Raw genomic sequence first — 27,673 nt, forward strand, 5'->3', positions numbered from 1 at the left:
AATGCAAGTTACAGTTACAGGTTTGATATCATATAACTCTTTCCTTCACCTTTTGTTCTCAGTCCTTGTAGAAGGCCTCAACCACTCATATGTCACCTGCAAGAAGATTGATTCTTGCCAACTCTGAAACAGCCTTCCTTCATCTGTATTTCCTCCTGCCTATGACTTGACCTCTTTCAAGAAGAGTGTATCAGGACACCTCTCCATCCAAAATTGACCTCTCTTTTGGCCATTCTACTTATCGCTATATGAGAGCAACAGTTAGTGGGCTTTTTTTTTTTTTTTTTTTTTTTTCCTCCTTGAGTTGCTCTTTGTGCTGAGAAAAAAAAAAGGAAAACAAATGGCTGGTAATAACTTACTTTGATCAACAACTCTTGGATCAAGAACACCTCTCTGCCTCACTCTTGAATTAACAGGGAAGCCAGAAATGTCTACACCACATTTCACAGCACTCTCAGCTCCATAGTAGAGGCCAGTCATCAGGTCAATAATCCTTGCAGGAATCCCACAGATCCACACTAGGTAGATAGAAAGGCTGCTGGAAAAAATTGAGCAGGGTTGAAAGCTACCATTAGGTGAATGAGGCTGGAGTATGCAAGCATGTATGTAGGCTTTCCAAAGTTAACAAAACAAGCCAGCAATACTGAATTTGTGCTATTACTGGACCTGTCATTTGTGTGGGAAAGTGGCTGTTGCATTCTAATTTATATACATTTTGTTTACCATTTTTCTGTTTTGTTTTTCAGGAGAAGTAGCTTCTCAGGAAGCACCTGCCAATCAATCAGAAGACAAAGAGAACACATCCAAAACAAAGAAAAAAAATGGGATTGACCCTGCGGAGGAGATCAGCTCTGTGAGTTTTGTTAATATTTGGTGGGGAATATTTATTGAATTTGAAATATGATATGTTCTTAACATTTAACTAAGGTGCAGTGAGTGTGGATAGGATGGATTAAAGGAGGTAGGGGATGAGGAGGGTGAAAGAGGTGCTAGTTAAGGATAGAGTTTGTAGAGGTAGACCAAAGAAGACCTGGGATAAGGTCTTGCAAAAGAACAGTGGAGCCTATGCCTGAACAGAGGGTGTGGTGGGGAGCCCCCAGGAGGAGAACAAGTCAAGTTTAGAAGAAGTCACACAAAATTAGTCATGTTATGCTGTTGTATGTTGCACCTTCTTTATATGATTAGCTAGGCCACTACTACAATAATGATTCCTCTCAAAATTCCCTTCTTAAGGTGAATTTATTAACTAATGTCCCCCAAATTATATAAAATCATAATTATTTGACAAGAAAACAAAGATATTTGATGTCATCATGAAAGAGTGCTGGGATTTACTTTGGAGATGGATATTAATATATTCCTGTCAAAAATGCTGCTAACCAGTTCATCATTACTTGATTTTTTTTTGCTATTCTTATCAGTGTTCAGAAGCTTTTGTGAGTTTATGTAAGGAAAATTATTTCATGAAAATATTTATTCAAAAACATGTTAATATCAACAGGTGACAGCAGAGTTACTAAGACTTCTCACACCACCAACCATGGTAAACAAGATGACTTCCTGTCGACCGAGCACTCTCACTAAAGGGGTGTTTTGTAAACCTTATCCTTGGCACAGGCAGACACAAACAGGTACTATTGAAAGCATATGATATCCATGTATCATTATATATATTATCACCAGTATGGAAAACATAAGTTCAAACAGTTACCATCACAATTATAGTTTTTAATGATGCTATGGGCATATATTCCTGAGTATCCATAACAATGATAGCAAAAGTTTAATTGATCTGTAATTACATATATTCATTAATTAACTCAATCATATGCATTGAGCTAGAGGTGTAAAGTCAGTGTGAGATGTTAACAAGCTTCTTCTCTCAGCTTCATCAGATATCAACTGCAGTCTCTACACCGAGAAACCACCGCCCATCATACCAGTGCCTATTCCCGTATATGTGCCGTCACCCATGATGATGTACAACATGCCATATCCAGTGCCAGTGTTTGTTCCCATACCTCTTCCTGTTCCAATCTTCATTCCTACTACAGCCAAAACTACAGAGGATATTGCAAAACAGATGAAAGTAAGTTTTTCGCCAAATATATATACAGTGGTACCTTGTGATTCGAAGGCCTTTCAATTAGAACAATTCCCAATTCGAACACATTTATCAAACAAATTTTGTCCTCCAATATGAATGTGCGTTGCAATTCGAACACAAACAATCAGCTGCAGACAAAGCCACCAGTGTAGCCAGGTTGGTGAATGTGATACCGTGGACTCCAGCCTCATAAACTGCCAACCCGCGACTGCCATTTTTTTCCCACTCTCCCTTGAAAAATAGCCCAATTGCGAGGGAAGAACGTGGACCTGGGGAGCTGCGACCTCCCCTCTCTGCCTCCCCATCACACCTATCTCACTATCTCGGTTTCCTTTCTTCTTTCCTACCTCCTCCCTGCAGTGAGTGTGTGTGTTTATGTGTGTGTGTGTGTGTGTGTGTATGAGAGAGAGAGAGAGAGAGAGAGAGAGAGAGAGAGAGAGATCAACAAATTACAGGTTGACTCAGCTGGCACCGTGACCAAAGTGCTTATCTCCCCCTCCTTGTATCTCGGAGAGAGAGAGAGAGAGAGAGAGAGAGAGAGAGAGGCTGCTCTCTCTCTCTCTCTCTCTCTCTCACACGCACACACACACACACACACACACAAGGCCCATCTCCAGGAGGACGGCCTTTCAACATTTTACTCCAGGAAATCTGTGCGTAGCGCCGGTGAATCAGTGGGATATTTTTCATGATCTTATGTCTGTGTCCTTCCCTTCCCTGTCCTCCATTTCCCCTCACAAAATGCATTTACATGTGTTGGCAATATTTAGTTGACAATATATGTCAGGTTGACAATATTTGAGTGATCTGGCCACAGGGCACAATATAAACCCATAAAAATGTTAAAACAAATATGAGGATTTTGGGGCCTGGAACGGATTATTTCTTTCTTCATTAATTTCAATGGGATAAATTGCTTCCTAATTCGAACATTCTCAATTCGAACAGCCCAAATTAACCAATTAAGTTCGAATCACGAAGTACAACTGTGTGTGTGTGTGTGTGTGTGTGTGTGTGTGTGTGTATATATATATATATATATATCTATATATATATATATATATATATATATATATATATATATATATATATATACAGTAAAACCCCGATTATCCGAAAGCGGATTATCCGAAAAACCGGATTATCCGAAATTGATCTGGATAATGCAATTAAATTTTTTTTTCTATACTAAAACGTTATAAAACATCAAAAATAAATAAAAGTAACTACATATGTACTATATTAACACATTTAAAATTGATAAGAACAGTTAAAATGAATATGCTTTGTAATACGTATTGCCGAAATAGCTTGTAACGAATAGATCAATGTATTAGACAAAAACATTAAACAAACTCTCAACAACACCACGTCCACCTTCGCCCCAGCAAGGACGTAGGTGCAGCGAACGAACAAACTACTGCACGACTACTCTCACACCGCATTCTCAAGACAACGACACAAACACGACTCCCTCTCCACTCCATGCCACATTCCCTTCCAACATACGAAGTTAGGCGATAATATGAGTCATCATACTGTGTCTCCACCTGCACGATGCATCAAGGTCACACTTGCAAGCTTGCACAACCATTCACAATCGCACTCTGCAACATTCACAATTCAGATCTGCAACGCTCACAAGTATCAACATACACTGGTCCAGACAAGGAGACACACAGACAAACATACAATAAAACATTTACATCACATGTTTTAAGCGTACTACTTTGTTTAGCGAAGCGTGTGTTTGTTTGGTTTCATTGTTTACATCGTCAGTCGTGGCGATCAAAATGGCGGCCATAAATCTGGATTATCCGAAAATCGGCTTATCCGAAGAGGCTTCCCTTCCATTTCGGATAATCGGGGTTTTACTGTATATATATATATATATATATATATATATATATATATATATATATATATATATATATATATATATATATATATATATATATATTATGTCTCAGAAGCCATAGATACTTAATAGATCATAATTTACTTTTATATCTTCCCACAGAATATTCGAGAGGAAATGCCTGAAGATCCATATGAAGCAGAAATGTTACTCTTGGCTCGAGCGTCTAGTGAAAGTGCACAAGGAGAAACCAGAGAAGCAGCAATACAGGAAAATAACTCGCTGCCAGATGGTAAGACAGCAGCGTCAAATTTCTGTTAAATATTTTAATACTGCACTAAGAGGAAAAGTATAACTTATTTATTTCTTTTCTGAGGGAAATTGAGCCATTTCACAAAACAGAGAAAGGCTTTGAATTTGCTTCCACAAACGGTGAATACTTTAATTTTTTGTTTTGTTTATTTTCTGTGCATAACATGCTCCTTACCAAATTATTTTTTCGTCTCTCATCTCTGACTTTCTCCTTATGCCATGTAAATGTTCCGCATCCCCATAACAGGTACATCAAGCCTTATGTTCCTCTCTCACAAGTTTTAGTAATATGAATTTCTTTGGTCTGTCTGATCATGTTTAAGGTTGTTACTTTTTCTTTGTGCTTTTAGCATCTCCTACTTGTGACACTTACACTCAGTTCATTATTAGAAACACAGTTGCTGCCACTTAGTCCTGTCAACTTTTAATCATAATCAGTTTTTTTTTTTCAGAATAATTGCAATGAACTCTACTAGAAAAATACAAATCTTAGAAAAACATTAATATCAGTACAGTAAAACCTCACCATTTGCGCACATATGGACGGTGTGAAGATGCGCAAATGGTGAATGCACAAATGGCGAACTTAATAACTTATGTGGAAAAATACATATGGGCGGTCATGCCCCCCCCCAAAAAAAAATGGTCTGGTGGCAGGAAACACGTCATACTCACAGCCAGTCTCTCACTTCTTTCTTTCACTGTCCACCTTCTTAATCACTTCCACCTGTGCTGTGGTCATCATCAGGTTCTTCCGGGGTTTAGGCTTTGATGACGCTGCGTGCAGCATGCTGGTGGTGCAAAGGTGAGGCAGAAAATATCGAATAATCGCAGCCACCACGAGACGAGGAGAGGCGATCGGGTTATGGCAGTGTTCTTCACTGGCGGCAGAGGGCGCGCGGGTGGTAGACAGCTGTAGCTCGCCAGCGGATGCCATTTTGCTGCCAGAACAGTTAGTAAACATCCTCAGAAGATCAACGGACGCCATTTTGCTGCTAGAACAGCTAGTAAACGTCCTCAGAAGATCAACGGACGCCATTTTGCTGCCAGAACAGCTAGTAAACATCCTCAGAAGATCAGTGGACGCCATTTTGCTGCCAGAACAGCTAGTAAACATCCTCAGAAGATCAGTGGACGCCATTTTGCTGCCAGAACAGCTAGTAAACATCCTCAAGATCAGTGGACACCAATTTGCTGCCAGAACAGCTGGTAAACGTTCTCAAGATCAGCGGACGCCATTTTGCTGCCAGAACAGCTAGTAAACATCCTTACAAGATCAGCGGACGCCATTTTGCTGCCAGAACAGCTAGTAAACGTCCTCAGAAGATCAGCGGATGCCATTTTGCTGCCAGAACAGCTAGTAAACGTCCTCAGATCAACGGACACCATTTTGCTGCCAAAACAGCTAGTAAACGTCCTCAGAAGATCAGCGGATGCCATTTTGCTGCCAGTGAGACACCATTACCATAGAGGCGAGGTGGGCAAATGGCAAGACCACCTGCGCAAATGGTGGGATGATGGCTGCAAATTAAGGCCGCGCAAATGGCGAGGATGCAAATAGTGAGCGCGCAAATGGTGAGGTTTTACTGTACATTGACAAAAGGTCATTTCAATACTTTTCTGTATAATAAGAGATTGTTGCCATTAACATCTGATAGACATCTAGTAACTGCAACTCTCATTTCATCCTTGTCACAGTGTCAGAGATGGACTTTATCACTGGCATGACGTTCAGCTTAACATATAGAGCCTCCCCCCTCCCCTTCTTCCCTTTCTGTCCTCGCGAAACATATGATAACCATATATTTCCAATTACGATATGAAGTTTTTGTTTGCAGTATCCAACCATGTTTCCGAGATTGCTATGATGTCGAATTTCTTGACACATGCTTTCCCCCTCAGTAGATCTATCTTGTTCCTGAGACTTCGACTGTTGGTATAGTAAGCCGTTAGACCATCCCTTGTTGTAGGTTTTATATTTATCTCTGTCATCATCTCTACCATTGTGGCTTTTATTCACTTCAAAAGGTCATGTTAGTGTGATTACCCCTGTCCACCTTGCTTGACCGATTTTTGGGTTGGGCTTGGCTGCCTAACATAGGTCTACAAGATGAAGTGGCTAACTCTGACAAGGCACCTGCCAGGAGCCTCCCTGAAGCATTAAAGATAATTGGTATTTTCCATTTTCATTGAGTTTTTCTAGTCCTGCTTACCAAAATTGGCAGGGTTACTATACTATTGGGGTCCGGGTGGCTGTGGGTATGCTGCTCAAATTGTGGCTGAAAGGTTGTTAGTTTGATCTCAGTCTATGGCAGCTTCTCAGGGAGAGGGGGTAGTACTGTTGATCAACTGCCACACTACTCTTGTCTTCAGCCAATCAGTGACAGGGAAGACTGAGTCACCCAGAGGCTAATTCAGTCAGTCTGCAGCTATGGTGCTCTCTCCCTCACCCAGTCAGGAGTTAGGAGGAACTTTTGTCTCCTGCCTTGTTTCTCCTACCTTGTTGGTGTCATTCTACATGTTATTGTGCATATTTTACTTTTTTTACCTCAATTTTTTTGCTTGATTGACTTGCCTCATCATAACTACACTACATTGCTAATTATTACATTACATTGCTCATTATTACATATCAAATTTAATTCACACTAGATAAGATTCATGTAGAACTGGTTAATGTGTCCTTAATTCAGGGTCTTGTGTTAAATCTGTAATTATAAATTAATTTGTGTAGATTGATGTTATGCTGTACTTATTATTACATGGCAGTAGCTAACTGAGGGCAATGGCTCCATTGAAAATATAGGGAAACATTGGTTGTGAGGGTAAATATATCAATTTTAAATCTTTACTCCACTTTATTATGTAGAATGGTAAAAATCTCACACCAAGGAAGAAAATTGGGATATTCAGGCCAATGGAACCTTTTCTGACCATGTTCTGCTTTCCTGTAATGCAACCTTCTTTTATAATGGAGTTAGCTTGAGCTGAGTGTTCATGTAATGAGATCCCATTGTATTGCAAGTTTTTATATTTTTATTATTACATGAAAGTTTTTCCTGAAGTTTAAGAAATTATTCTAACACATCCTGACACAAAATGATTTTTTTTTTCCCTGTTAGTCTTCTTTCCTTTTGCTAATTTCAATAATTTAACTGCTATTCTTTGTCTCACTTACAGGTTTTGATAGTCATATTGCTGACATTGATGACCTGAAAGACTTAGATGTATCCTGCCTTGACACAGTGGAAGAAGATGTTCCAAGATATCCTCTAAAACCTTTAGGTATAGTTGCAGTAATGTTGCATATGTGCATAGTTCTATTAATCTGTGGCCAGATTCAGAAGGCATGTTGTAAGTCCAAGGCTGTGACTCTTTACAATGTTGCTGCTAGCAACCTTTGGACAACCTACTCAACAACTTAATTCAGAGAAGAAGCTTGTGAAGGTTGAGGGGAGATGTATCATCTGAAAGGCAGTCAAGTGGGTGGTGCTCTTCATGGTATCATCATTCTTGCCAGCGAATCACATTCGCTTACTCAGTGTACTTTGCCAGCCAGTCACAAGGCAGCTGCAGTTGAGCTGTTCTGTCAGGAAACAAAGGGCTTGGGATAAGAAATTACTATGGTTGTGAACATTGCTCCTTGAGTGCCCTCGAGTATTCCCTCACCAGAATGTCCTCTTTTTACCCACCCTTTACCCTTTCTTTTTTTTATTGGAAACTTGATTAGATCACGCATCTTCTTTTTGTCCTCCATTGTAAGTGTTTTAGCTACCTTTCACACTCCTTTTCTACTTCACTCTCTGCTCCTTTGATATGTTACGTTGATTATGATTTTCCATTAAGATAGCTGAATTATGGGGAAGGAAATTTATGACCAACACTTCCAGACATACTTAGAGTCATGCATAACTGACCTAGGTGTCTTTTCAGCCAGATTAGGCCCATGAACGTGCAGTATAGTAGCTGTGTTAAGCTATGGTCACATTAGTCACTCATGTCCCTGAGCTGGAGGCCAGCCTTGCCTGGTCATAGGAAGTAATCACACTGCACTATGAATCATTCAAACTGTCCATGGATGATCCTGCTTCCACCATCAATACCTTGATTGCTGCTTGTCTTCACAAAGTACATGTCCTTTTCAAGTTATCGCGAAGATTCATCGTTTCAGGGGTTCTGTGCCCTCCCCTCAGCTAGCAGTCAGTCCAACCCTTGACCTGAGTTGGATGGGATGGGGCCTGCAACTCCTCCCTGTGAAGCCTTCAATTTTACCACAAATAAACAGAGAAATTGAGGGGCAGCATTGAGGCTCAAAACAAGAAGTGACTTTTTATGTCATGGGAGTTTTTGTATAACCATTGTTCTGATTTATTGTTGAATTGGTGTTGATTGTTTTGTGCATAACATTTCTTTCAAGATATATATATATATATATATATATATATATATATATATATATATATATATATATATATATATATATATATATATATATATATATATATATATATATATATTTTTTTATAATATTTAAAGGAAATAAGTTCTAGTACTTAAGAAAGTTCCATGACACTTAGACTCATTGCTTTCTTGTTAGCACTCAGTGGTACAAACTGACGGCATTACGTAGAAGGTAGCCAGCCTCTCTCCTCGCCTCTGTGCTGAAAATGAAACATTCTAGAGGTATCCGGTCCTGTCTTTAGCCTGAGCATTGAGAAAACCTTTGTGTGTCTCATACATGGAGTAGCTATCAGGTTTAGAGGGGTCTCAGTATTGTCTTAGTTAAGGAGACTTATTGTCTCGTGCTTGAAATCACTGGGGGGACAGCCATGTACACCCAACCAGCTGCGTACATGAATCCGAACATGTTAATAGCAATCTGCCTTTTGGTTTTAAACAAAACGGACAGCCAGAAATAGGAGGACGCGGAGAAACATGACACAGGGTCCAGCAATTGATTTGGAAAGGGTTATTTCAGCTTTAGACAGTGAGAGACATTTTGAGGATCACTTACAAATTATACCCAAATCTATCCTAGATCTAGTGATATAGAAGGAGGATTTACTTCCCATGAAAAGAGGATGTACTTTCCATGAAAATCCCTTCAAAAAGAGCCTTGGTCATAGAAGATGAATAAATAAAGCAAAAGGACACCTCAGTGTCAGTTCTTATTCATTATTAATAAAAATTAATTGATGGAGGGATTAATAATAGATTTATATATCTTTTCAGCAGAGGATGCTGAGATCTTTGATAGTAACCCAGCATCTGATGCTGGGGATTCAGATGAAAATGAACAGAACAAAAGGAAGCGGAAAGTTGAGAATGACGGAGGTGGCCCAAGGAAGCGATTATGTTCCAGTGGAGGCCACAACTCTGTGTGTGACACTGGAGCCATGGAGCCAGTGCCCACCTCCTCTGCTTTACCAGATGAGGCACTAGTGGAGGAGTATCCAGGTCCTTTCCTTAATGTAAGTATAGGCAAGTAAACCTCAGTTAAATAGATGGAATATGCTAAGAAGTGCATGCTTAGAAAATTATAGGATAACTTTTAAAGTAGATAATATATATTAAATACATGATAATAGTAATTGACTATTACAGGGTTTTTAAAATAATTGAAATATTGAATTTCTAGTCTTTCAACTGTAATAATCATAGAAGACAAACTGTTGTCTTTAATTTCATCTGTCCACCAACAAAGCAGGAATTTTGACAGATTTGGCACCTGCGCATTTCTAGTTTGTGAATACGTGAAAATCAACTGTTGTGATAGACATTCAAGCTTTTTATCCAATAATATATTTGAATGTTTATATATACCAAAAACAACTCAAGTCATTTGCATCGATAACCTAACATACAAGAACACGAAAAGACAAGCTTGTATCAAACAACATAGTCACATCATACTCGAACGATCTATGGTTTTCAAATTCATATAATTTATCTAATTTCAGTTATATTAGAAGACATCTCTGCACTTTGCAAGTGCAAATAGAATATTAACCCCTTCAATACAAGCAGACAAAACATAACCTCCATGCCATATCCTGGTTTTACAGACTACGTAGAATAGTCCAATGACCATGACGCACATACAGCGTCTCTAGGATATGGTTCGAGAGATGAAATAACTCGTATACTGCGTCATGGTACTGAAGAGGTTAATAACATACTACTGCATGTAAATAAGGATTAATATTCGAAAGAACATGAAATAGTAAATAATAACTGTTAATGCTAGGCTATTTCGAATATTACCCACGTTATTTACATGCAACAGATTATCAAAATTCCTTTTGTATAGGCACTCGCAGAAGCAGATGTCATTTTATGTACCTGCAATGAGATTAATTATAGGTATTGAAACACTGATCTCTAATATAACAGAGATCAATAATTTGAAAGGCCATAGATCGTTCGAGTATGACCTGAATATACTGTTTGATACAAGATTGTTTTTTCATGTGCTTGTATGGTAGATTGTAGATGCAAATCAGTATGTTTGCAGTTTATATAAGAGGGTTTGAGGGTTCTTTGTATACACAAACATTCCAATATAGAACCAAAAATAGAAAGTTGATCTTCATGCAATCATGAAGTAACAATGCACAGGTGCCACATTTATGTTCGTGAGTGGACAGATGGAATGAAACAGACTATAATAGATTTATATTTATTTTTTTACAAACTCAAGACCTTTGTTGTCTTAATACGATTAAGTACCGAATTACTGTTTACCTTCAACAATATTTTTGATGCAAATTTGAGGTTTGGTAATGACAAATGATTCAAACAGATTTCTACTGAGATTACTGGTTTTTGCATGAACAAGTAATAGTAATAGAAGTAATAATTGATGGCAATAATACTGTTAATGGTTACATGATACAACTGTGTTAAAAGTAATAGTAATAAAAGCCCTGCAATAGACATGTTTTGTTCTAGTTTTCATTATGTGTTTGGTATATTCATTATCTGATTTTTATGGAAAGAAACATGCATTAGTAAATAATTCAGTGGTATGATGCGTTTCACCACTGAAAATATTAAAAAGTTAATGGGATACGATGTGTCACTACTGCCAACCCCACATCCTTACTGTACATGCCGACCAACTGCATGCACAGTAGTACCTCGTTTATCCGGCATTCAAAACCGGCACCCTCAAAACAACAGCAAATATCTGGGGCCCAAATATCCAAGAAAAAGCCCTCCCCCCCTTTTTTTTTTCTTTTTTTACGTGCTGCCTGCAATACCTGTAGGCTTTCTTGAGGGGCCTTATGGATGGCCCCAGCCCGTTAGTGGCACAGACTAATTTTATAGTGGCCACTGTGATGTATGACTTGCTGGGCCCGTGCTGCTCCCCAGTGCTTCTCTTGACCGAAGTCGCTGAAGTTAGGGTTAATTGAAAATCCGGACAGCATGTGGGTGATCTTCTGCCACTCAGCGATGACATGAAAAATCAGCGTGTTTCAGTGAGGGCTGGAACCTAGTCCGCGCTAGGTCCTCAGGCTCACCACTCCCGCCCACTAACCACTCACCCACTGCCACCCCAGAGTTCCACTAAATCTTAATTTTCACTTGAAGTTGAGCACTTCAGTAACTTAATATATAGTAATAGTACTTTATTAATATTAAATGGTGATCTAGTCAAGAAATATGGGCATTGTAAGGTAGTGTTTATAATTATAAAGGCGACGTTTATCATCAGTGCAAGGCGATAGTCTTTTCTTGTTTGTAAACAAGAGAATGTGTGTTGTGCCGCTGGCATCGTATCAAGACCTGCTGCCTTTCACTGTTATTTCTGGGGCCACATACTCAAAACATTCAAAGGCGCCTTTCGTGGCAACGGCGCCTTTCCGCACCGTCGTTCCTCGAAAGGTGCATAAACAAAAGCGGAAAGGTAGGGTCGGAGCTGCCGTTGAGGAGGCAAAGACTCCTTGTGGCATGTCAGTGGAGGAGAATGCCTGTCTCCTAGCTCACAATTACATGAAATACAATCTCAGAATTTGGTTTTGAGTGAAATACATCATTTCAAGAGTAATTACTGGGTGGCATCACTGTAGCAAACTTGTATTACCTAATCAAATTAGGGGTTGTGAATGATTTCTCAGGATTTTAAGTTGTGCTACATGAACAGTTATATAATGCTGTTTTATCCACTCACTAAGAGGTGGACCCCATGTAACACTATAATAGGCTAGTAAATAGAGTTACATCACTTCAGTAGATAGAACAATCGATGGTGTTAATATTGATAGGGACTCACGGGAATGTGGCTACTGCCGAGTGTTAGGCTACGTATTGTATTTATTGCTTCTCAACGGATATACTTCTCACCCTCATTTGTATCTGTACGTTTTCTCCCTCTGCGCTGTGTGAGGATTCTAGAATGTTCTCTTCACTCCTTGGTGCCGTGGCTGTCAGCTGATGACCGTGCTGCGTGATTGACTCGCACCTAAAACCACAGTGATTGGTTAACTCGTGAAAAGGTGCCTGTGAGGGAAATCCCGCCTTTCAACAATTCGGCACGCCAATGGTGCCATTGAAAATGTTCGTGTATTGGAATCCAGCTGAAACAAAAGGCGCTGTTGGTGCATCGTTTCAAACGGCACCTTTTGTCAGCTGGCGCCTGTTGGCAAGGCATGTTTTGTGTGTACAGCCCCTGGACCATTGGGCCTGTTATTCAGTAGGATAGGGTGTACGTATTTACTTTATTAGCAATTCTATAGGAGTTCTATTCTATTGGGATGAGTGGTTAGCTTGCTGGTCTCGTGTTTTACCACGTCCTGGATGATGTGTGTTTGAATCCGCCACTACCAGCCAGGAGTAGATGGTGCCACTATAAACACTTGCCTGTGCCATGACAGGCTTGGGCCGACCACCAGGCCCAACCAAGAAAGTCTACCAGTGCCATGGGGGTGGACGTAAAAAAAAAAAAAAAGTTTTGGTAATTATATAGGAGTAAGTCTCATAACAACGGCAAAACGGTTTATCTGGCACGAGCCTCCCCCCGTTTGTACTGGATAAACGAGGTTCTACTGTATTTATGTTCCAGTTTTTATTACTCATATGATATTTTTATGAGCCGATTTTCATAGAACATGCTGTGATATGTCATTTGGGGTTGTATGATATGTTTCAAAGTCCAATATCTATATTCGTATGCTTTACTGATTTTATTTTCAAGTATTAAAACCACTTTAGTAGATACAGGCATAAAACACCCACAAAATATACTTCTAATCTTACAAAAATATTTCACCTACATGAATTTGCTCTATAGCCATGTAATAAGTGTAAAACAATGCATTTATGACTTCCCCAAATCTTCCTTAATTCACCTGATTCTGAGGTGTGCATTACTAAGCACTGACAACCTGCTGCCCCACGGCACGTCCTGTTGCGTGGATAATATATGATAGCCTCTGCTTAGGAAACAGTCGTCATTATCAGTGATATGCAGACGACAATAACAAATACCGTCAATTATAGTCGATTTTGAGTTAAAAATTATTTGTAATGTCACAAACAGGTGTTTTGTTAATATAAAGCCTGCTAATTTTCTCGGTGGCAGACAACGTCAAGGCAATCAGCAATCTTGTAAATTAACAATACAACTGTTTGCATCAGTAGTAATAAATTTTACCTTAAAATCAACTAAAATTGATGGTATTTGTTACTTTTTTCTGCATATTACTGATAATGATGACTGTTTCCTATGCGTAGGCTATCATATATTATCCACACAATTGGACGTGCCGTGGGGCAGCAGGTTGCCAGTGTTCAGTAATGCACACCTCAGACTTGGGTGAACCGACTATAAACACTGCACGGGTAAAAGAGATACAAAATATACTGCTTTAGTACTGTTCCTGCAAGCAGAAGAAAGTAAAAGTAGCCAAAAGGGAATGTTAGTTTCAGTTATGTCTAGATATTCCCTTCCTGAAAGTGTTCATGTTGTAGTATGGAGGTGATATGGGTGAAGCAAGGCTGTTCCAGAGTTTACTTGTGGTTCTGATTAAGTTTTGCATAAATTAATAAGATGCCATAGTGGAGCTGGAGCAGAGTAGAGCCATACAAATTTAAGTTTATACGTCTTTGGAGTTAGTCTTGTGCAGTGGGGTGGGTAGAGCAAGGTGAGATGGTGAGGGCAGTGGTGTATGTAAACAAAGCACTGCACGGAAAAGTATTAGGCATGCCATGCAAATCAGGATGGCTAGTCATGGGTGAATAAGCTACAACTTGCATCTAGTACACACAAACCTAAACTGTTGTTGAATTTGAAAGTTAACCATTCTCTGTATGTGTGTATGTGATTGAAAAGTTAAATCAACCGTGGCTACTTTCCACTTACTGTACGGCAAGAAGGGATCAGGAGGGACTCAGTCTCTCACCTGATGAATGCCTGTCACTGACTTTCCAAGTGTTATTGTGATTATTCTAAATTTTTATTGCTTGTTTATCTGTCTTTTATTTGACTATCTGACCATTTGATTTGCTTGATATGGAGGGTAACTGTCATAGTAAACCCTCGCTTTAATGAACCAATTGGGAGATAGGTGATGTTATATCCGAAAATCCATTATATCTGAGGGATCTGAACTTTTCACATTTAATGATTGCTGTATGAGCCATAAGTTCGCTGTTTCTGACCATTGCCATGTTTGTTATATTAGATGAAAGTTAATATACTCGATGCACATGCAGCAATCACAAAAATACTACATGCATGCAGGAAATGAAAACAATACTTACATACTGGACACTACAGTGCTGACCAACATGTGTATACATATTTGGCTGGTCCACCACCAAACCTAATCCTGCGCGTACTGAACTTTTTTGGTATGTCATTATATCAAGGTTTAAAAGTGAGGGTTAACTGTATGGAAAATGTGTCGTAAATTTATGTCTCGTATTATAGGGAAACCTTAAAAAGAAATGGAATAAATGGAGGCTGTACTGAACAAGCCAAGGAGCTAGACAAACAAAAACAGCCATTGGACTGGGCCAGGGATATGAGTGGCTGGCTAGTATGGCTGCAATTTTAGTTAGTGTTGTAAGACTTGTCAGTTCAATTCTCTCCATCCTCATAAATATCCCACATAATTCATACATATGCGAATTTTATGATAGTTTCGTGCGTGTTTCCCCCGATTTAATGATTTATGTGATCGTTTTACTTATCTCAGTCTTAACCTTCCCATCAGGGACATCTGTGAAACTCGCACTTTTCTCGTGACCCACACTGGTGGGAATTTCAATCAGTTGCATAGAGATGTTTTACTTCTAATGCTCACAGCAAAGTTACTTTTCATTATAGAAAGCTCATTTAGGTATCATTTCAAAGTTGAGTAATTGTGCTATATTTTTTGCAATAGCCAAATGTGAAAAATCTACAAAGTATAATGTAAAAAATGTGAGTTGAATTTAGCCAACATGTAAAACTTTTACACATTAATAAAAAAAATCTGCCCCTTCAAAAAATATTCAACATTGCAAATATTTTTAACCATCATGCAGTATCAGCATCATGATCATGTTCAGCACATTCATCATGAGAAGCAGAGGGTTTGGGATATTCGTCACTCACAAAACTACGGGAAGCAGGGCACTTGGATGGGCGCTCATCACTGTTGTCACTTGCCACGCTTTCTACTGGGTAATAATTGTTGTCACTTTCACCAGCACTGCTGTTATCAGAAACTTTAAATAGTAATCTATTCACTTTCTTTGGGGTTTTAGGGTTCTTTCTCTTGATGCTGGAGTGTAGTTATAATTATATTCTTCAATTATTTCTGACTTCTCAACAACAACCTCTCCCTGTTTTCCACTCATTTTGAGCTTGCCCTTGCCCTTCTAAGACAGTGCTTGGGTGAACTTTGGCATTTTTAACCTTTAAAGGACAAGTGGCGGGAATTCCCGCTCGGTCAGAGAAAGGCGGGGTGCGGAATTTCCTGTCATCCGCTGTCCCGCCAAAATTTGTACTTTCCAATATCATATCTCCGTCGTGCTGAAACTGAGGGACTTCTAGTTTCTTACATCATGTCATGTTTATAGCTGATAACAGACAGGCAACGAAAATAACAAAGTGGCGACCCAGAAAGTTCTAGGTCAGGGATGACCGAGGACCAGGTGAAGAAGTAGAAAACATTGAGAAAGGCCTTTGTCTTGCAGTGGGCTAGTATTGGCTGAAGATACTCATTAAACAGAAATTTGGGATATGTATCAAGAAAGGCTGTTGAAGCCACAAAATTATAGAAGCAATGGTTCACTGAATGAATTTAGATATAATGTAGCTAACCTGTATAAAGGAAGCTGAGGAGAAATAAGTGGGTTTTACAGTGAAATCTGATGTGGATTCAAGCTATGTAAAAGCCAGTAAACACATGAAGTGACAAATGATGAAGAAGCTGTGCACAAGTGTTTTGCTGAGCAGTTTGTTATGGTAAATAGACTTTCAGATTAGACTAAGCTGGTAATGTTTTGTTATAATAGATTTAGTTTTTGTTCATTATGGTTGGAGCCTTACAAAAACAATGAGATTGTGTGTGGCACAGGCATGTGGGAGGACTCACAGTTTTCTTAGGAGACAGAATTCAACAGGTGAGGCAATGTAGGGTCAGCTGTCTGTCATAAATCTGGACTGCTGCTTTCTTGCCACTGCAGTACCCTCCTGAGTTTCGCGCTATCCGAGTTTCTCGATCCTCGAGTTTTGCACTCGGTCCTAAATTCTTACCATTCTGACTTGCACATTATCGCCCCGAGTTTTGCGCTGCTTTGACATGTATGGGTCACGTCTACCTAGCGTTGGCGTCACGTGTAATTCCTTAAGGTGGTGTCACACTGGTTGTTTTCCTTCAACCGTTGGGGCTATTGGCAACCGCAGTTCTCCGTGCGCATAACTGGGAGAGAGTTGTCAGTTATCCGTGCGGATGTAAAACGGTTGGGTGTACGAGCAACCACGCGGCTGTATGTAAACAAACAGACAACGGCATTGGCTGAGGAGTGAGAAGCAGTGGAAAATGGCCAACCAAAAAACTTGTAAAGTATACTGGCAGAGCTGCTTTGTTTACTATTTAATCAATACAGGGTGACTGCTTTGTTTACGTTGTGAATACGGACAACCGACCTTGGCCGTGTGTGACACCCACCCGGAAAAGTTGGAGTTGCTGGTCGCCCCTATCGCCAACGCAGTTAGAGGAAAGAGGCCCAGTGTAACGCCAACAGCCTTAACCCGGTAGCAGTGACGGGCCAAATTTGTGCCGTGATATAAACCCCCCAAAATAGATGATACATAAACTGATCACAAACGCTTTGATATATGTTATGAAATGGTTTGTGTGTGATGATTTTTTCTCATTTTTCTCGCTTAGAGGGACCATTAAGAAACATGATCCCCGCTGCTACCGGGTTAAAGGCGCGGTCACACAAACTAATTTCTCGGAAATTTTCCACCGCAGATATCCCGAGAATTATCTGAGAAATTTATCCTCAAGCTTGGTCACACAGAGGACTGTTGCATTCTGGGATATATCAGCTGAAAAGCAAAACAAACAATGGATCCTGACATTGCAGAGTTTGCTTTGTGGTGTTTGTTGAAGAAAAAGGTAAAAAATGAAAAGAAAACATTTGTTGGTTCGTGAGTGGTTACCTCGGAGACAAAGGAAGAGTGTGTCACAGCTTGCTACTGTTAAATGCTACGAGAACGCAACAGTGAGGGCCCAGACACGATGAGGCAGTGGCTACACTTGGACAAGACTCAAGTCCAAGACCTCAACCCGATTACTCCAGGCTTATCAAGCTTCGTGGAACTCATTGTGGTACTGGAATAAACACGCGGATAGCTACTGGACCGAACAGCTGATACGCTCTTCTTCTTCTTGTGACCACAACTTACCGACCTTACGAGAAAATAATCGACATGCTGGTGACTGAGTTTCTATTTTGATGAGTTTCCCATGAAATGCAGCCGACTTTGAATCTCTGTACAAAATTCTCAAGAAACTAGCGGTGTTCACATGTGCTGGGGCGGGATTCACAGATGCGCGATAATGGCCCATGGTGAAAGCTTCAAACTAATGATTTAACTATCAACGTTGACTTCAGATTCACAAAGCTTTCGTTTCGTCAAAGTTAGAGGCCGCTGATTGGATGAGCGCCGTTGATGACGTCATCGGACTCGGCGAATCACAAGCGTGTTTTTAGAACTGTCAGCCAATCGTAAGGCAACCAGTGCTTTCAGCTGAGGTTTCAAAACGACCCGTTCTCTCTTCACATTTTCTTCCTTTTTACACAGTACATATTTTGAGATAACAAGGGAGTAAAGTGGAAAAAAAAGTCAGCATCTCCACGGGCCGGAACCAATACCGTATTTTACGGCTTACAAGACGCTGCATCTTGGAAGACGCACCCTGATATTGGAGAGAAATTTTGAGAAAAAAAAAATTGTCATTCTCACACAAGAACAGCTTCACCATATCCATGAATTTATGTAACCTTTTCTTAAAACTATCTATTGTCTTGGTACTCACCACAAGTTTGCTGGAGCACTCACCACAAATGTACAACTAGGCAATTTCAACTACTATTGGTAAATACACACACACTGAAACAGTGGGTCCCCGACATAAACATGGCGGCATGTAGGCTATTGGTTTGTTTACATTCATCACTCGTCCGATTTTGTCCGTATGGCGATGACATACTAGTTGGTGGTTAGTAAATATACTATACATCTTTCATTGTCCAAGGGTGGTTTTATTTCCATAAAAGTGCATAGGAGACAACACATCAACACAGCAGATTCAAACGCAGCCGATCCAAAGGCTTGCTGGTCTATGGAAATAAGCCACCTGTACCATCAAGATCAAGAGCGGAATGGCTCCCACCGCTACCAGCCGCACAATAAACAACAGATGTTTGGGTCACGTTTGGCCTTGTGGCTTGGCTCCAGGAAGGTTTATGGTATTGGAAATACTTGTAACAAGTAAGTACTGAGGTTATATCATGTAAAAGGCTGAATTAAATAGTTACTTAAGTTAACCTCATAATGTAATGACAACATACAAATCCACGTCCCTATCGGTCGAGCCAATACCGTGACCGTCCAAGCTCACTTGAGCCTGGACGTTTCTGCCACAATACAACATTCGTCTTGGAAGACACACAAGTATTTTTCATGGTATTTTTTAGGAAAAAAAGTGCGTCTTGTAAGCCATAAAATACGGTAAGCGCTTTTTCAGTGTTTTCAATACCCCGAGTTTCGCGATCCGCGAGTTTAGCGGTATACCTGCAGAATGAAGCAAGCGTGAAACTCAGGAGGGTACTGTAGACACCTACCACAAATTCTAGATTTTCAGCAGATTGACATGGCTTCAACCAATATCATTATGTGCATCAACATTTTTTTTTTTTTTTTTTAAACCACAATTTTTCTATCATTCATTATTAAATACCAAGAGATAATAAATAGATGAGATTGAAAAAATAAAAACTTTAATCTTCATCCTTTGTTAGGTGTGGTGCAATGGAGAGGCAAGCACTGGCAGGGTGGCACTCCAGCCCCACTGTGTGCCGGTCTAACTCCCCACCATCGCCCCTCTCACCTCTCCCATGAACAGCAGGTCAGGCTTATTCACCTTGCTGGTCGCATCAATAACACACTCTGCCACCTTAGCGTTACCATCAATACTGTCGGACATGTGACGAATGGTGATGACCAGTGCTGAGAGTTTTCCCCCAATACCAATGACTTCAGTGAGACATATGGCAGAACTTAGGAGCAAGCAAACCAGGGCTCACCAGGGGTGAGAATTTTGTCCTCATGATGCATGGAGGTGGAGAGGGAATGAACACTTGAGCCCCCACTGAATGGCTGGGATAGTGGACTGCCACCACATCTGCTGCCCTTGTTGTCCTGTGGAGGCTCAGGTGCTAGTTTTTTCTCATTTCTGCGTGTTGTGAAGACGGAACTTTTATTTCTGGTGAATTTCAACTTGCTTGCTGTTGATTTGCACCACCTGTCTTGCAGAGATCATTGGTTTTGGGGTAAGTCTTCAGTGTGGGTCACCACCATTCATCTTGTGTGTCTGACGGTGTCCAGCAATGATGATGAGGCAGGAGAGGATGTGGTCAGCAAGGTGAATGAGCTTGATTTTTTGTTTTTTGTGGGCGTAGAGGAAGGGGCATTGGTGGAGGAGGATGTGCAGCAGGGCAGAGGCAGAGGTGGGAGTGCCACTTGGCTGCTGACACTCGCCTCTCCTGGCACCATGCTGGATGGGGCTGAAGATTGAAGAAGTTCAGAATTCAAAATAGGAGGATGGCCTATGCCGAAAGTTTACCGAATTTTTTTCCCACACGATACTCGTGTTTTGGCTCCTTTTTTCTTCCGCTTTGAGGTTTGTCTTTGTCCTCATTCCCTCCATTCCTCCTTCCAGCATTTGTAGAGGCCTTTGATGCAATATCACACTCAGTAGACAGCAATGGCCTACACTGGCAGGAATGAGAGGTGGTGCACTAGTTATCACATGTTTTTTTTTTTTTTTTTTTTTTTGTGTGTGTGTGTGTGTGTGTGTGTGTGTGTGTGTGTGCCCTTGAGCTGCCTCCTTTGTTGTAAAAAAAAAAAAATACGGCAGATTAAATCATAACTTTCATCAGCTAGCTTTGGTCATCACCTTGGTGGCCGAGTTGCTGAAAACTGGGATCGTAAATGTATAGATAGCACTGATAATCTTTTAGCAAGGAGAGACAGCAATAGCAGCTAGCAAGTGTTTCCAAGGGGAAGCATCTGTCAAATGATAGACTATGGTTGCCAAATATGACTTAGTGTTTGCTGGGGTGGGCGAAATAATTGGCAAATGGGAGAACATTGTCGCTTACTGAGAATTAGGGTAACGATTGATTAGTCATCAAATGTGAAGTTGCCAAAGCAGAACATGTCAAATGCAAAACTTTACTGTTTACCAAAAGCATTCCATCCCATTCCTGTTTGCTTTCTGACTTTTTTTTCATAGAGTGGGGTACCAGTAATTGTTCTAGGTCTTTGTATTCTCCCCTAAGTGCTTGATTTCCAATTATTTGTGTATTGTCCTGGAAACTGATTACTTAACATTACCTTTGTTTCTTCATCTTCATCTTCAATCCTACTTTCAGACTCTGAGTTCTCTGTTAGTTTTCCTCAGAATCTCTCATTGAGACTGCCATTTGCATCTTTCAGAGTAAAGAGCTTACTCTGCCAATGCCAAGCTTTTTCTTGGCTGTTTTTGTGCTTTCGAGTTTCTTTGATCTTGCTGATGATAGATAAATTTACATATATCACTGACTTTGTTATTGATAAGTTCTGTAAGTTCTGCCAACTCTTATTTCATTTAGCTCCTATTTTCATATATTTGCACTTCTTTATGAGATATTTGGTTTCTTATGTTCGTTTACTGATGCTGTTCGCTGATGCATTTACGTGTAGGTGAAAATTCAGATGGAATATTGTACTCAGAGTTTTAATGTATCATGATTCTGTGTAGATGAAGCAACGAAAGTAGCCACTTTCAGTTGCTGCAAAGCATGGGTAACTAATGCTTTCATCACATTAAGCCACTTATGGGTATCGTATCATAAGTAGTGCGATGTTGTGTGTCGCAGTGGGTGTACTCAGTTGCTGTCAGATTAAATGTTTAGGTAAGGTCTGGACCTTACCTAGGAACTTAGCAGGCACATTGTGATGCACTACATCACACTGCCTATTGCACATGATACCTATCAATGGCTTTCAATGCAGTTGCATGCTGGTACGTATACAGTGAAATGAAGCCTGTCATTTAAATTATACACAAGTTATGTATTTAAACTGTTTTTGCACATAGCTAAAATATTTGATTAAATTAAGCATGGTGCCCATTTTTATGAGGTGGTTAACACACATTAGCATTATTGGTTGTGTGAAAATGTCCATTGCATTAAATGAAGGTAACAGTAAAAATAACACACACACGCACGCATGCACAGACAGAAGTAGTGGAGGCCTGGAAATAGATGTGGTCCACACAAAGATGATTCATGAATTAAAGACCAAGTAGGATTATAGTAGACATAGAACCGGGACAGCACAAGCGTAGCTTCTTTCCCATATGTCACAACTAGGTACATACACCCCCCCCACCCACCCCACACAAGCATATGCACTCACACATTTACATATTTATTTATTTATTAATTAATTTATATAGCTCAGTACATGAGTTTGGCCATGGATATTTACAGCTGTACTTATGTGAAGAAATTTAAAACTTGTCTTTGCCTAAGAGGTTTATAGTATGGGAACGAAAGAGAAATAATGTACCATTGAGGGTTCATAGTGATGAGCTACATTGAAGGTGCAGGCTCATAGTGAACCACAAAATCACTTCCCTCTATAGATCAGAAATCCATTGCACATAGGCACATTCCACAATTTTCATTTAATTCATACCTATTATGCATACAAATTTGCTTAAAAATACTAATGCAGTAATATTGAACAATTTTAATTCATAAAAATATATGCTTTTAATCACAAAAATTGAAATCTAATTTGCTCTGTACACATCATATTGGCACCTGAACCAATTTCCAGATTGTGGATCAGGAACATTAACAACTATAAGTACAAGAACAAGTTCCTCTTGACTCCACCCCAAGTGCTTCTCTACATTCTCCTTATAAATCAAGTAGACAAGAAACAGTTGTCACAGGTCTTATTTCTTTGAAAAGTAGACTTTTTGTGATACATATGGTATGGTGGTATTTTTTGTGAGTCATTTTCATTATAAGGTACTGATATTTTATCTTATTAAAATTGTTATCTTGCATTTTGACTATACTGATTGAAGAGGAGGAAGATTCTTATACTTTTTTATGTGCATAAGACAGTAATGAGATACTGCTAAAATATTAATTTTTCCAGTTCAATGTATATATATTAATTTTAAGAGTTTTGGGTTTTTACCCTCTACCAAGTGATACATTGGTACTGCAGCTCAGCTTCTGTGAATTATGTTCAAATTAATAACTAATTCATAGCAGTGAGAAGAAAGCATAGTATATTACAGTAAACCCTTGCTTTTACAGACCTCAATATAACAAATTTTGGCTTTAACAAACTTTTTTGGCAAGTGTGGCATGTGGGGATTTGGTGAACAAGCTCAGTAAGTGTGGGGTTTGGTTTGTTGGTAGGCTGGCCGAATACGTACACACATGTGATTGGTGGCGGTTTAACAGAGCTGACTAGGCAGTGTGTGTCCTTTGTCCTCCCGACTGTAATCACTTCCTATCTTGTCCTTCCATGCCTTACTTTTCATCTAATACATCTAATGTAATCGGAAATTATCATACGTACCGAACATTTCACCTAATATAATGAACAAGGTTTATTATATGGGAAAAGTTTGGGTTCCTTGGATATAACCGGATTAACAGATATAATGTCACCTGTTCCCCCCAGTTGGTTTGTTAAAGTGAGGGTTTATTGTATGTTTACAGCTCAGTTATCACAGGAGGTAGCAGTCATTAAATTAAAATAGAATTTCCTGTTTCTGGAAAGGGTATGCTATTGAGTGTTGCATCCTGTGGATATTGGGTTGCTTTTACAAAAGAAAGATATCTGGGTACACTAGCAGAAAATAAGTATAGAAAATGTAACAAGCATTTAGTTTAAAACTATTTGTTACTTAATCCAAGAAAATCCAGTTATCTGTAAACTTGAATAATGGGTGAGGCTGTGCCATGCTGATTGAAGAATGAATATGTAATGTAATTAAGGCAGCAAGTGAAAGAAAAACAGAGACAAAACAATATTGTGGTTTGATTTTTTTTTTCCTGTGGGTATGTTTATCTTCATGAAGCTCACATGGAAATATAGAAGAGACATGATTTTTTAGTCAGAAAGAGGATCAGAAAACTAAAGGGGCCACAAAAAGATACTGAGGAAGACTAGATGCATGAGTAGAGCTCTTATGCGCAGGAGCATAGACGCTGAGGATGAATTAATGGAAAAAGTGGTTGCATTGAAGCATTCACAAATAAAAAGCCTCGACAAATGTAGATATGGAGAGAGGATACTATGAGCTTTGGTCAGGCCCTGGACACTATAACAAGGGAAATACACACACACACACACACATTTAGATGAAGAAATGGTGAAGAAACTAATAACATCGATGATACGTCCAAGACTGGAATATGCAGTATTAGTGTGGTCACCTAGATTGAAGAAAGAAATTAGAAAGTTGGAAAGAATACAAAGAGCAGCGACTAAATTACCGGAAACTGTGAGAGAACGTACTTTTGAAGAAAGACTGGAGAAATTAGGATTAACAACACTGGAGAGAAGAAGAGAGAAAGGGGACCTAATAGGATACAAGAGGGATTGGAGAAATTGGACAGGGAAGACCTAGTGGTACGTGACAGAATTGTGACAAGAGGCAATGGTAAGAAATTGAAGAAGAGCGACTGTAGGAGAGACATTAAGAAATACAGTTTTCCATACAGAAGTATTACAACATGGAATGGACTTGACGAGGAGACTGTGTGTGCAAAAACGATTCATGACTTTAAAGCTAAACTGGATAATAAGCGTTATGGAGATGGGACAGCACAAGCCTAGTACGGCTCTTTCCCTGTATTTCACAACTAGGTAAATACACACACACACACACACACACAAACACAAACACACACAAAAGAGACCACCGACCGAGGAGGACGTGCGAGCGGAGCTCCCCCAACTACCTGTGCTGAATCATCAGCTGTTTTGTCAGCTGCCTGTGTTGTGTTTTTGCGGGGTCTGGGCGATGTTTCTGGGTTGGGCCCGTCTCCTATTTGAGTTGTTGTAGGATGAGTGGGAGGGATGATAATATGGAGTGGATAAAACCAAGAAGAGGAGGAAATGGAGCACGAAGGAAGGTACAAAAGACAGATGTGTGGGTCAGTGACGAGAGTGAAGACGAATGTTACGAGGCTAGTTTCTCTGGTTTTGGGAGTTTTGGGAGGAGGAGGACACACAAGGTAAGAAACTACAAAGTGATCTTTGGTCAAGAGTATGCAATTTAGAAGACGGGGAAAAAAAAAACTAATTCAAGAAAATGAAGAGTTAACCCTTTAACTGCTAAACGCTCGCAGCGAGTGATAGGCGCATTTGCTGGTGGTGCTAAACGCTCGCTGCGAGCTTCAGCCGCACTCAAATCTCCCGCGTATGAGAGTGTTCCAACACTATTTCTCACAACCTAGGATTGCCAATTGAGTGGGTTCTCCACCATATTTGGTGGAAAGACAAAAAGAAATAGTGCAACTGAAGATGAAAAAATTAATAAAAGACCATGAGATACAAATTTTGAAAATGGAGATGTTAGTGTGATGGGGACAAATGAAGACATGGTGAAGAAGATGGAAGAAATGATAAAAAGAGAGGTAGCAAAGAAGATAGGAAATGTCAGCAGAGTGTGGGTGTAAAGGTAGAGGAAAAAATTGAGTATGTGGTCTGATGAATTGAAGGAGTGAAGAAGTGAAAAAGACAAAGGAAAAACAAGCTTTAGGTAGATCCTAGAACAATAGCAACAGGAACAGAGGCAGGACATAGAAAAGGAAGTCGTGAATGTACTAAAAAATAGAGAAACAATGGTGAGGGACATGGCAGAAAAGAAAAAAATGTCATAGTGTTTGGTGTCAAAGAGGAAAAAAACAGTGAAGACTCAGAGAGAGAGTTATGAGAGGAGTAAGGTGAAAAGTATATTGAGAAATATGAATACTGAAGAGGAGGAAAAGTTTGAGGAAGAAGTAGATGAAATAACTAAATTGGAAAGATATGAGGAAGGAAAAAACAGACCATTAAAGATAAAGCTAAGGTCCCAAATGACAACAGAAACCATACTAAATAGGTCATGGAAACTAAACTCTGAATAATATACCAAATCTATGTGAGGAGAAATATGTCAGAGGATGAAAGAATGAAAGTAAAGGAAATGAAATGAAAAAAATAAATGGTGAAAGATCAGAAGAAAAGATGATTTTTTTTTTTTTTTTTGAGAATGAAGAACGAAAAACTGATGAAGTTGTGGATAGGAGGCGAAAGGAGGGAGTAAGGGTGTCGATAGAAAGAGGGGAAAAAAAGGGAGAAGGGAAGAAAGGTTTAAAGATTGCGTACACAAACATAAATGGTCTTGTATCAAAGAAAATTGAACTAACTGATTATTTAAGGGAGAGTGATCTGGATATTATATGTATACTAGTTGAAGCAAAATTTGCAAAAGAACTGGAACTTGTGCTGGAGGGAAAGAGCAAGTACAACATTTGGAGAAAAGATAGGAAAGAAGGAAAGGGAGGAGTGACACATGTAAATAGGGGTGAGGGTTAGGTTCCAGACCACCTCTTTGATTTGAGGGAAAAAAAAAAAAATAATAATAATAATAATAAAAAAATTACTTCCAGGGTTCTTGGGTGAAGCCAGAGTAATAGTGGTGCTCATGGTAAAATAAGCATGGCTAAGAGTGTACGTGTGAAGTTGAACCATCCGCTCAACTGTCTGCCAACAATACCAGCAGGCGGGTGGGCGGATGTCTGGCTGGTGAAAGGATGTCTGGCACGAAGTTTGAAATTTATATACATCTGTTATTAACACTGTGGTATCTGTTGAAATGAGTTTACACAACCTTCTTATTTGGCTGTGCCTTGTTCTGAGTGCATGCCTTCAAAATATTTTCCATCTTAACTACCCTTGAGTCTCTTGTTCTGATAAGCAGTAAAATGCTTCTTGGGCTCATGCTAGTGGAGGCCAACTGCTTGTACTTGTCCTACTGCTTCAAAATTACTGCCACAGTTGACCTCGTCATCCATAAATCTTGCTATTTTGGCGTGGCCGTTATCAGCTTCATGTCTTCACATAACTTCCAGTTCTTGATAGTAGTAGTGTAGGGATCTTGTTCTGAGTCACAATAGTAATGGCCTTCGTAGACAAATCAGCAGGACGGAAAGAGTGAGTGTGGGGGAGAACCTCCTAATCAACTAGCTACCTTCAGCACTAGCTGGTAAAGACTGAAATGGTGGGGATTGCATGTTGAAACACTGGAAAAGGGCAGGTATTTTGAAATGCAGAGAGAGCGATATGTCAAACAATGAACAATTGAATAATGGGTGGTTTCTGTACAGTAGGATATTGCCAGTAACGTTTAACTGATGCCTGTGAAACTCCATTGTTAGCAAAAACATTGTTTGAGTGGCATTCAAATCCATTTATAAATGGTTTATTGGTGCCACCATCCCAGGACTTTCACCCATTCTTCCATTTTCTTATTTATTTTGGTCCCTTGCCACGTAGGAGTTGGAAACGCAGCACCTCTCATTTGCATCTATAAAGGGTC

General features: G+C 39.7%; 1 protein-coding gene across 8 annotated transcripts in view; it reads left to right on the forward strand.

Moving 5' to 3' along the window:
- LOC127009615 (zinc finger MYM-type protein 4-like) overlaps window positions 1-27,673 on the forward strand; it is a 58,001-nt gene that overhangs the window by 16,520 nt on the left and 13,808 nt on the right. For 6 of the 8 annotated variants that reach the window (XM_050882840.1, XM_050882841.1, XM_050882837.1 and 3 more), the window contains exons 10-15: window positions 747-853; window positions 1,502-1,631; window positions 1,887-2,089; window positions 4,128-4,257; window positions 7,458-7,562; window positions 9,510-9,748. In XM_050882840.1, the coding sequence (XP_050738797.1) occupies window positions 747-853; window positions 1,502-1,631; window positions 1,887-2,089; window positions 4,128-4,257; window positions 7,458-7,562; window positions 9,510-9,748 (914 nt within the window). Of the gene's footprint in view, window positions 1-746; window positions 854-1,501; window positions 1,632-1,886; window positions 2,090-4,127; window positions 4,258-7,457; window positions 7,563-9,509; window positions 9,749-22,896; window positions 24,133-27,673 lie in introns of those variants that run through there. The other 2 variants (XM_050882844.1, XM_050882838.1) reach the window with 2 other exon arrangements.

Source organism: Eriocheir sinensis, chromosome 41 (genome assembly GCF_024679095.1).
Source record: "Eriocheir sinensis breed Jianghai 21 chromosome 41, ASM2467909v1, whole genome shotgun sequence".
Classification (NCBI taxonomy): Eukaryota; Metazoa; Arthropoda; class Malacostraca; order Decapoda; family Varunidae; genus Eriocheir; species Eriocheir sinensis.